The sequence below is a fragment of the Pan troglodytes genome, chromosome 9 (genome assembly GCF_028858775.2).
Source record: "Pan troglodytes isolate AG18354 chromosome 9, NHGRI_mPanTro3-v2.0_pri, whole genome shotgun sequence".
NCBI classification, from domain to species: domain Eukaryota; kingdom Metazoa; phylum Chordata; class Mammalia; order Primates; family Hominidae; genus Pan; species Pan troglodytes.
In genome coordinates this window covers 49,773,498-49,784,565 of record NC_072407.2, presented here as the reverse complement: position 1 = coordinate 49,784,565, position 11,068 = coordinate 49,773,498, and the positions used below count along the sequence as shown (strand labels likewise).

Here is an 11,068-nt window from a genome sequence, read left to right as displayed (position 1 = left end):
GTGTTGGGATTATAGGCCTGAGCCTCTTGCCCAGTGAGAATCCTTTTCTGACTGCATGGTTTGGCCCTGAGTGGACACTTGGAATTCAGGCTACAGGCCGGGAAAACATTACCATCCTTGCACCTGCTGGGTGGGCGCCCATTCTGTCCGACCAGGAAACAGGTCCCAGCACCCAGGTGCTAGGCATACAGCGAGGATAGCCTGGGTGTCTCCTGCCCTCAGGACCACCTTGTCTGGTGGGAGACATGCATATGTAGAAACATGGGAACATGGCAGAAGAGGCAGGAATGGAGCTGGGAGCTTTGGACCTAGGGCAGGCATGGCTGAGCTAGGCCATTTCATTCTCTCCTCCTGAAGAATGGCCCCCTTCCTTCTGCTATTGTTCTGTGGAGTCCTTCTCTGGTGCTTGGGAGCCCAGCCAGCAGTAGCCTCAGTGACCCCAGGGACAGGCCCCCACAGCAGCAGAGGAGAGAGAGAGAGGGACCGGGGTGTTGGCGGCGAGGCTGGTGTGGAGATAGGGAGGAGATGAATGTCTTAGCTGGAGGAGCTGGAGAAGTCCAGGCTGCCCATTTTTCAGAGGGGAAAGCTGAGGTCCTCATAGAGCAAGGGATTGTCCATGGAAAGGAACGTGAGTATCGAGGAAGAAAAACCTGGGGCGCAGGGGCCCAGAAGAGAAGGCAGATCCCTCTCCACCCCACCCCAGGCAGGAAGCCCAGGCTCCAACCACCGCCTTTGGGCCAGGCACCTCTGCTGTCCTCTGAAGGGGTGGGGAGGATGAGTGTGGCTTCTGGCCCACTGGACATGCTTGCAAGGCACATTTGCAGATTTGCTGCTGCAAGGGGAGGGGTGGGCTGGTGGGGAGGTGCCGGCCTGATGGGGCACCTGGAGGGTGGAGAGACCCCTAGACTCCTGTTTACTCCCCCTCAAGTCTCAGAGGCAGCCCAGAGGCAGAAGGAGACTTGATGGACACTTGCACAAAGTCAGGGCTGGACAGGGCAATTCCACATGCAGTTCTTCTGGCTGGTGAATTCTTGAATTAGTGGGAGGGCAGGTTCACTCTCCAAAGTTGGACCATAAATTCTCCGAGGGGCAGGATCGCCTCACCCGATCACTGGCCCTTATACATCCCAGGGTTCCAGTAAATGTACGCCTCATCCAGTCGCTTTTCTAACTGCAACAAGAGCGAAGGAATATTTATTGGGCACTTACTCTGTTCTAGACACTATCACAGCAGGGACTGCTTTTCATTCTGGCACCAGTTCTGGGAAGTAGATGGTATTATTATCCCCATTTGACAGAGGTGGAAACAGGCCCAGAAAGGTGAAGTGCCTTGCATAGAGACTTGCTCAAGGTCACATGCAAATGGAATCAGGACTGGAATCCAAGTGGGTTCAGAGCCTGCCCTGAATGCCCCACTTTTCCTCCTTCCTAGGGCCCCTGGCACTTTTTCTGGGGCCAAGCTCAGGCCAAGCTGAAGGAGCCATTCTGGAAGCAATTCTGGGCAGACGAAGGCCAAGAAGCCAATTCACAGCGGTTGTGCTGACGAGTTTCTTGGCAATGTGGAAAGTCTGACGATCTTACAAATGTGTGAAACTGAGACTCAATTTTCCCTCATCCTACCTCCCCTTTCTACCCACCCTCCAACATGGATCTAAATATGGATCCTATATTGGGGGAGTAGCCCCCCTCTCTAGACTGCAAGAGAAGATGACGTTGGGGAGGAGGTGGGGCCAGCCAAATTGGGCAAGAGCGGCCTCAGATGATGCTGCCTCCAAAAAGGTCCCTGTATAAGTATGAGGTGGGTGGCTGAGATTTCTGAAATCCGTATCTGAGATGACTAGGTGGAGTCATACATTTCCACCCTTCTGGGGTTAAGGACACAGCAAGGAAGACCATTTAGGGTGAAGTCACTGTTTATGAGAGTCTAAACTGTGACTTTGGCAAGGTGCAACATAAAAATCCTAATACGTGTTTATGCACTAAGCTGGAAATAATGCCAAGCCCCTCAGTTAAAAAAAAAAAAAAACTGTCAAGAATTGCAGTTTCCTTGAGTTGGAGGAACTAAGTGAGCTGTTAACTGAGGACTGTAAACTTGCTACATGGCGACGTTGCTTTGGTTATTAAATAGAGATACCTGCTTTCTATATGCATGCACTGTTGTTTACATGCCTCTGAATTTCTAATTTCTGCAGGAGATTCTGGTGACTAGTGTGCCATTTTCTCAATGTTCACAGTTATTATAACTTTAAATATTTTACCCATATCCTGTAACAATGTCATCCAAGTGTTCTTTAAGTGGTGGTGCTGAAAAACGCACCTGAAAATCGATAACATTGGAAAGGAAGTGAGATGTGATAAAACGTTATGAAGAAGGCCAAACCACCGGCAGGAAATGCTGCACTGTTAATTTAGCAGAGAGTGCGTTATGAAATATTAGCGATAATGCCAGGGAAATAAAAAGCAGCATTAAGGCAAAAATATGCCACAATTGGAGTAATGTATGCAACCCATCCTTTCTACTTTGCATTCATTTCTCTGGCAAAATTAGTCAGAAATTATGCACGCTTTGAATTATGCAAGGTGTTCAGGACCACATGCTTTGCATAAAACGCTACTGCCCTGAGGTTCTCAGTGGGTGGAAGAATGAGTGACCATATTCTAGGGTTATCTTAGGCCAGGCCGTTGTACCCTCCTGTCCTAGGTGGGGATGCAGTGACCTCATCTGTAAAATGGGACCGTTGGACTGGCTTGTCTTTCTTTCCTTATTAGACTATGTCGAGACAGGCACCATTATATTTCTGACCCAAAAGTGTCTTTTGCTGGACGGATCCCACAGCTGATACCAAACTTGTCTTTATTAACTGTGAGGCTGGCCATTCAAACACCAGGTGCCAGAGAGGGTCCCTCACTCATCGGAGTCCAGGTGGGATGAATCCTCGGAGGCAAGGTCCCTCCACCTTCACCCTAGAGTCACACAGAGACTTGCCCTGGCAGCTGGTGACAGGTGGGTGGGAGAAGAAAAGGCCCCTGGGGAGCAGGAGAAAGCCAGGTGCCATGGGGACCCAGCGCCGCTGGAGGGCAGCACCAGCACACAGCTGAGGCCGCCTCTCCCGGAGCCCGGAGGGAGCTGGGTTCCGGTCGCCAGCGGTGCCCGGGTGAGCAGTTCACCCTCACGTCCCTGCTCTTACGAAGTTCCCATTCTTCTGGAGAAGACAAAATAAACGTGAACAAATGAACAAGTGTGCATGGTCATGCAGCAAGTGTTGGTACAAACAAGATAGTGGTGGGGGTGGGGACACCGTTAAATAGGGGCCAGGGAGGCCTAACCCGGGAGGGGATAGCTGAGATGCCACTTGAGTGGGGAAAACAGCCCGAGATCTGAAGGTTTCATGGAGAGGGGAAGGGGCCCCTAGAGGAGTCGGGAAAGCCTGGGTCAGGGAAGACGAGAAAACTGAGGAACAGAGAAGCCAGGTAACTTACCCAGGGTCATAGAGCCGGTGAGCTGGGGACAGCGCCTGTCAACGCCCGAGAGCCTTCCACGGCACTGGTTTCTCCGACCTTCCTCTCTAAACAGGACCGTGACAGTGACAGGTTCTGCCCCACTCCCCATTTCTGACCGCAATCTCCATAAGGAAACAGGGCAGGGATCACTGGCTGTGAGCCCAGCAAGTCCCCTCCCGTGGCTTTCTCAGTTATTAAATGGAAGGGTGGGTCCCCCCATAACTCCGAAGCTCCTCTCTCTAAGCGTCCGCGGGCCGGGAACGCCTGAATTCTGGCTCCCGAGCACCTTCTTGTGGACAGTTTTGGAATCACACGCTCAGCGAGAAACGGTCGTGGGAAAATGGTCTGTGCTAATTTCGGAGAGGCCAGTGGATTGGAAGGTATCACTGAGGGTGGGTGCACGTGTGTGTATGTGTGCGCGCGCACGTGCATGCGTGCATGCATCTGTGTGCCTGTGTGTGTTGGTCTGTGTGTGAATGTACCTCTGTGCGTATCTGTGTGTATGGTTGTGTGTGAGCATATACTGCTTGAGCCCGTGTGTGTGTGAGTGTGTGTGTGCACTAATGTTTGTTTATATGGGCACAGGCACACACATGTCCATGTCCATGTGTGTGTACCTGCATCTGTATTTTTTCGTCTGGTGTGTGGGCTTGTTTTTGTGTGCCTGCATGCATGTGCCCATGTGCGTGTGTGTTTTGGGAACTGGGACACAGAGGATGATATGAGAAGTCCCCAGTCTTTCTCACAAAGGCCTAACCACTCTCCCTGAAGCCAGCTTTCTCCCCTACTTGCTTCTGTCTGCACCATCACCTGAGTTCTCTCACCTGAACTTTCCACCGACATTTTTTGATGATTTTTCTGTTTTGTGTCCGTAGAGGCTCATTTGAATGTTACAGATCATAGCTCAAGAAATGATTCTCAGGCCGGGCATGGTGGCTCATGCCTGTAATCCCAGCACTTTGGGAGGCTGAGGCAGGTGGATCATCTGAGGTCAAGAGTTCAAGACCAGCCTGGCTAACATGGTGAAACCCCATTTCTACTAATAATAACAAATTAGCCAGGTGTGGTGGCGTGTGCCTGTAATCCCAGCTACTCGGGAGGCTGAGGCAGGAGAATCACTGGAACCGGTGAGGCAGAGGTTGCAGTGAGCCGAGATCCCTGGGTGACACAGCGAGACTCCGTCTAAAAAAAAAGAAAGAAAGAAAGATGTGATTCTCCTCTAGTCTACTCACCCAAATCATGAGTTTCACTTCTCAGGTAGGCTGATCACCCACTGTCCTGTTGAGACCTGGGGACTTGTACAAAGTCGTACCCTGGAGGGTTGAGCAGAAAACCAGGCACATAGTAACTAAGACAATGGAGCGTTAGCAAAGCACTCCACACATCCCGTTCACATGTGTGTCTTACTTGACTCACAGACTGATCTTTCGCCCTTTTTTTTTTTCCTTTTTGTGGTGAACAGGGTCTTGCTATATTGCCCAGGCAGGTCTCAAACTACCGGCTGATCTTTCAAGCCTAGGCAAGGTGAGGCTAATTATTCCCATTTTACAGATGAAGACACTGAGGCTCAGAGAGGGAAATAATGAAAATAGTACTGCAGGAACCATCTAACCAATATGCAAACTCTCTCATCCAGTTTTCATAACATCATCAATTCCCTTCTTTAAAAGACAAGGAGATGGAGGCTTTAAAAATGTGAGGCGAGTACTTAATGCCATATAGCCAATCAGTAGTTGAGGCAGGATTTGAATCTCGCTCCGGAGGCTAAAGCCCAAGTCCTAAACACAATGGCAGGCGTGAGGGCCCTGGGCACACACTGACTTAAGCTCTTTCAGCCACACACTGTCCCTTTGCCATGCCTCTGGGGTCCTAAGAACATCCTCCTCTGAGCCCACAGGGAGGTCATTCCCCATCCTGGGTGCCCCTGCTCCTCTCCCAGATGTGGGGCAGGTGAATCTTGTAACCTGTGTCACTCTCAGAGGCTGAGATGGGGACTGAGCATTAATTATGCAATAACCTCGCTGTGGTGTGCCTAATTGTCTGATAACCATAATTCAATCTTATGGATTACACCAACATTATTGCAGGGAGCAGCTTAAGGCAGTTAACAGAAGCTGCACTCACTTTGTGATATCTTCCTCCTGTCTCCTTGCTGGCTGGGCTGTGAGTCCTTTCCTGGGGGCTGAGGGAGGCTTCGAGGTGCAGGGGGCAGGCAGGAGGTGAGTGACAGCACAAATGTTGCATCACCTTATCCCCCCGAGGGCACCATCTTCCTGGCTGAGAAAAGTCTGTGTGGCAGGTGGAATTATCATTTTGTAAATGAGAATGTGGCATCAGAAGGCTGAGAGACTCTCCCAATTTCAGTCTTGCTCATTGCTACTAGTCCCTGCTAGCATCATCTGGGACTGTTTAGACGTGCAGCATCTCAGCTGGGCTCGGTGGCTCACACTTGTAATCCCAGCACTTTGGGAGGCCAAGGCGTGTGGATCATGAGATCAGGAGTTTGAGACCAGCCTGACCAACATGGTGAAACCCCGTCTCTAAAAATTAGCTGGGCATGGTGGTGCGTGCCTGTAATCCCAGCTACTCAGGAGGCTGAGGCAGGAGAATTGCTTGAACCCGGGAGGCGGAGGTTGCACTGAGCCGAGATCACGCCACTTACTCCAGCCTGCGTGACAGAGCAAGACTCCGTCTCAAAAAAAAAAAAAAAAAAGAAAAGAAATGCAGCATCTCAGGCCCCACCCTGGACCTACTGAATCAGAAGCTGCATTATTTTTTATTAAATGAATTTTTTTTCTTTAAAGAGATGAGATTTTGCTCTGTCTTCCAGGCTGGAGTGCAGTGGTGCGATTGTGGCTTGCTGCAGCCTCGAACTCCTGGGCTTGAGAGATCCTCCAGCCTCAGCCTCCCTAGTAGCTGGGACTACAGTCGGAGCCACCATGCCTGGCTCTCAGAATCTGCATTGTAATAGCATCTCAGGTGATTTATTTGCACGTTGCCTTTTGCTGAGTGCTGGTTTATATAATTATTTATTCATTGCCTATGTGGGATCCCTTGCCACTTCTTGTGGCAGCAACACCTTGACTTCCATTTGGGAAATAACCCATCTTCCCATATGGGAGACCCCTAGCTGTACCCTTACTCCTACCTCCCTCAGGCATTGACCCCAGGCCAGGCCAATGAGTCAGTTCCAAGATCTTTGAGGCACTGTTGAGGAAGACGTGTTTGATGGAGTTTTGCTGAGGCTTCTTCCTTCCCTCCCTCCCTTGCATGGTTCACTGTGGGTGAGTATTCTTCCTCACACCATCCATGGTGAGCTCAGCCACTGACTTGCTTTGGTCAATGGAATGTCGGTAGAAGTGATGATGCGTGGGTTCCAAGCTAGGCCTTAAAGAAGTATCTTGTGTTTCCGCTTGCCCCTCTAGAGCTCCTGCCCACCATGAGAAAGGAAGGTACACCCAGGTGACCATGGCGCCTTCATCTGGAGTCCAGGATGGAGACTGTGGGGCAAATTGAACCTAACCAGAGACTGGAGTCCAGTCTAACTCTGATATTAACAACCCCCAACTAACCTGCAGACCCATGAGTATGAAAGGAATGGTTGTTATAAGCAACTGAGATTTTCAGAGTGCTTGTTGCATGGCATTGGTGCAGCAGACACCTGACTGGTATAAAAGACATACTTTCTTTCCAGGGGGATTGCTAAGCTGAATTTGGATTTTAGGTGTTATCTTGTCACTAGGAAAGCAGGGCCTGCCTAAGGGCAAAACCAACCCAGAGGGAAATGGAGCTGAGATAGGATGAGAGCCCTGATCATGATGACAGCCTTTGTTTTCATGGATCCAGCCTCACAGGAGTTAGTCAACTCTTTCAGTCTCAAGGAGTAGAGAGCTGAAACTTCGCTGGCTTAAACCCAAGAGGGAATTAGCGGCTCACATAGCTCAGAAGTCTGGAGGTGATGTGGGTTTCAGGTGAGGCTTGAATCAGTAGCCCCTGGACTAGTGTCCTTGTCTCTCCACTCTGCATCCCATTTTGCTGGTTTCATCTGGAGGCTGGCTCCCCTTTGTGATATCGTAAAATACATACTGAGTTGTTGTCCACATTTCCTGGCATGTTACTCCTAAAATCTATGGAATCTCCAAAGTGGTAAGTGTCTTTTTGTGTGCTAATGAGTTGACAGTTGGCTGGCAGCCCCTAGGTAGCTTGAGGATGGGGGCTACTCCAGAAAGATCAAGGCAGGATTAGAGGACTGGGGCTTTCAGCCCCACTCCCATTCTCTCTTAGAGGGGAGAGGGGCTGGAAGTTATGTTGATCACCAATGGCCGATGGCTTAATCAATCACGCCTGTGTAATGAAGCCTCCATTAAAACTCTGAAGGACAGGGTCTGGAGAGCTTCTGGACAGCTGGACACACGGGGCTCCTGGAGGATGGCGCTCTGGTCCCCCATACCTTGCCCTATGCATTGCCCATCTGTGTCCTCTGTGGTATCCTTTATAATAAGTGAGTCAACGTGTTTCCCTGAGTTCTGTGAGCTGCTCTAGCAAATTAATCCAACCAATGAGGGGATTGTGGGAACCTCAATTATAGTCAGTTGGTCAGAAGCACAGCTGAAATACTCTGGGACTTGTGATTGGCATCGGGAGAAGGGGAGCATCTTGGGGACTGAGTCCTTAGCCTGTGGAACCTGACGCTATCTCCAGGTGGGGAAGTGAACTGAATTAGAGGACACCGAACTGGTGTCTGCTGCGTAATTGATTGCTTGCTTACTATGTGGGAACGCCTCCCCAAACACCCATCTGGTGTAAGAAGCCCACTGTGAGTGTATAGTGGGAGAAACAGTCTGCTTATCCATGTATTCTCAGACCCTCATTGGAGCACGATGGCGTCCTCGTTCGGGTCTAAAAGGAGAGAGAGTGTTTGTTCTGGAAGCGAGGAAGCTTCTTTCTCAGGAGATGGCAGCAAATGTCTCAGGTCTCATGGCCTCAGGTCAGGTCACATACTGTCCCTGCACCAATCTCAGAGGCTGGAGACAGAATGTGCTGATGGGCCGAGGCTGGCTGGCTGGGGGGCAGGTTAGCGTCACTGAACAGCACAGAGCCTCAAGAGAAATAGGGCTTGGCCTGAGGAGAGGTGTTGGGGATGCTGGCTGGGAAGACGCAGAAGTTCCCTATTGCTGCTGTAACACAGCATCACAAACGTGGGGGCTTAAAACAACAAACATTTATTCTCTCACTTTTTTTTAGATGAAGTCTTGCTCTGTCACCCAGACTGGAGTGCAGTAGATTGATCTCAGCTCACTGCAACCTCCGCCTCCCGGGTTCAAGTGATTCTCCTGCCTTAGCCTCCTGAGTAGCTGGGATTACAGGCTCCCACCACCATGCCCGGCTAATTTTTGTATTTTCAGTAGAGACAGGGTTTCACCATGTTGGCCAGGCTGGTCTCGAACTCCTGACCTCAAGAGATCTTCCTGCTTCAGCCTCCCAAAATGCTGGGATTACAGGCATGAGCCACTGTGCCCAGCCTATTCTCTCACATTTTTTGAGGCTAGAATTCAGACAAGGTGGGGCAAGGTTGGTTCCTTCTGGAGCTTCTGGGGGAGAATCGGCTCCATACCTCACCCAGCTTACAGTGGTTGCCAGAAGCACTTGGTGTTCCTTGGCTTGTAGCCACATCACTCCAATCTCTCCTTCTGTTGTCACATGGTGTATGACACATGCCAACACGAACAACTCATTTCTTTTTTTTTTGGTATTTTTTGTAGAGATGGGGTTTTGCCATGTTGCCCAGGCTGGTCTTGAACTCCTAGGCTCAAGTGATTGCCTGCCTCGGACTCCCAGAATGCTGGGATTACAGGCGTGAGCCACCATGCCCCACCAAGCCACTGTGGCCAGCCCACGTGCCTTCTTACAAAAATACCTGTCGTTGGATTTAGTGGCCACCCTAATCCAATATGACTCCATCTTAATTTAACTAATGACATCTGCAAAGAACCCATTTCCAAACCAGGTCACATGCTGAAATTCCAGATGAACATTTTGGGGGAACGTGATTCAACCCGGTACTGAAGATAACTAGCTAATGCTCACCAGGTTAAATTAAGATGATAAAATCCATTCTGTTCAAAATGTTTCTTATTTTGGAATAATTTCAGACTTACTAAAAAATTGCAAAAATAGTACGGAGTTCCTTTAATATCCTTCACTTAGCTTTCCCTAATGTTACCGTCTTGCGTAACCATAATACAAGGATCATAACCGAGAAATTGACATTGACACACTACTACTAACTAACCTACAGACTTTCGTTCAGATTTCCCCGGTTTTTCTATTAATAGCTTTGTTTTGGCTCCAGGATGCAGCCCAGGATTCACACTGCATTTAGTTGACAGGCCTCCTTAGTCTCCCACAGGCTGGGACAGCTCCTCAGCCCTTCTCTGTCTCTCATGACCTTGACACTTTGGAAGAGTATTTGTCACTTATTTTGTAGGATAGTCCTCTATTTGGGTTGTCTGTTGCTTTTTCATAATTAGACTGAGATTACGCATTTTAGTTACGAGCAGCCGCAGAAGTAATGTGTCTTTCTCAGGGGTTGCGTGGTGGCCATATGTCTGGTGATGTTACTGGTGATGTTAACCTGGATCACTTGGTTAAGGTGGCATCTTCTGGGTTTCTCCACTGTCAACGGACTCAACTGACTATTCTCTTTGCAATTAATAAGCATCTGGAGATACTTTGGGTGGAGATACTTTGAGGCTATCCAGTTTATTAGTTGGAATTCTTCTGTTTTGAAAAAGTTATCCTTTCTTCCCCATCCATGCTGTTTGCATAACTTTTCTTCCACTTAATACTAACTCTCAGATCCTAGATTTGCCGAGTTGTCCACTGTCTGACTATATCCTGATTATTACTTAATCATTTCTCAGTTGCTGGGTAATATTTATCAATTTCCCCTCAACTACAAACAATGTTGCAATGAATGTACTTGTATTTATTGCTACTTGCTTTTGAGAGTCATTTTGAAGGCTATAGTCCCCCAAATAGAAAGTCCGAGGCAAGAGGTATGAGCATTTTTAGTTTTTCATCAATATTGCCAAATTGCCCCTCTATGAGACTGCACTTGGTAACACTACCACCCTCGGTGTATGGACCTCATTTGTCCATCCATCCGTTCATTCATATGGCTTGCCTTTGGTCAGGCTGTGCAAGGGCAGACTCAGGGGAAGCAAAGTCCCCTGCAACTCTACAGCTGCTTTACAAGCTCAGCACCCTCCTTCTCACTTATTTTATTCCCTGCCTCATCATCTTCTTCTTTTTTTTTTTTTTTTGAGATGGAGTCTCACTCTGTTGCCCAGGCTGGAGTGCAGTGGCGCGATCTCAGCTCACTACAACCTCCACCTCCTGGGTTCAAGCAATTCTCCTGCCTCAGCCTCCTGAGTAGCTGGGACTACAGGCATGCTTCACCATGCCAGGCTAATTTTTGCATTTTTTAGTAGGGATGGGTTTTTGCCATGTTAGCCAGGCTGGTCTCAAACTCCTGACCTCAAGTGATCCACCTGCCTCAGCCTCC

At 49.2% G+C, this 11,068-nt stretch overlaps 1 protein-coding gene across 1 annotated transcript; it reads right to left on the bottom strand.

Annotated features, from left to right (window-relative positions):
* Positions 1 to 2,837: 2,837 nt before the first annotated feature.
* On the bottom strand, positions 2,838 to 3,710 carry LOC100614109 (uncharacterized). Its single transcript, XM_003313000.5, has 2 exons — positions 3,481 to 3,710; positions 2,838 to 3,203 (listed from the first exon to the last, which is right to left on the bottom strand). The coding sequence occupies exons 1-2, from the start codon at positions 3,608 to 3,610 to the stop codon at positions 2,971 to 2,973; spliced, it is 363 nt and encodes a 120-aa protein (XP_003313048.1). The 5' UTR covers positions 3,611 to 3,710; the 3' UTR covers positions 2,838 to 2,970.
* Positions 3,711 to 11,068: the final 7,358 nt, after the last annotated feature.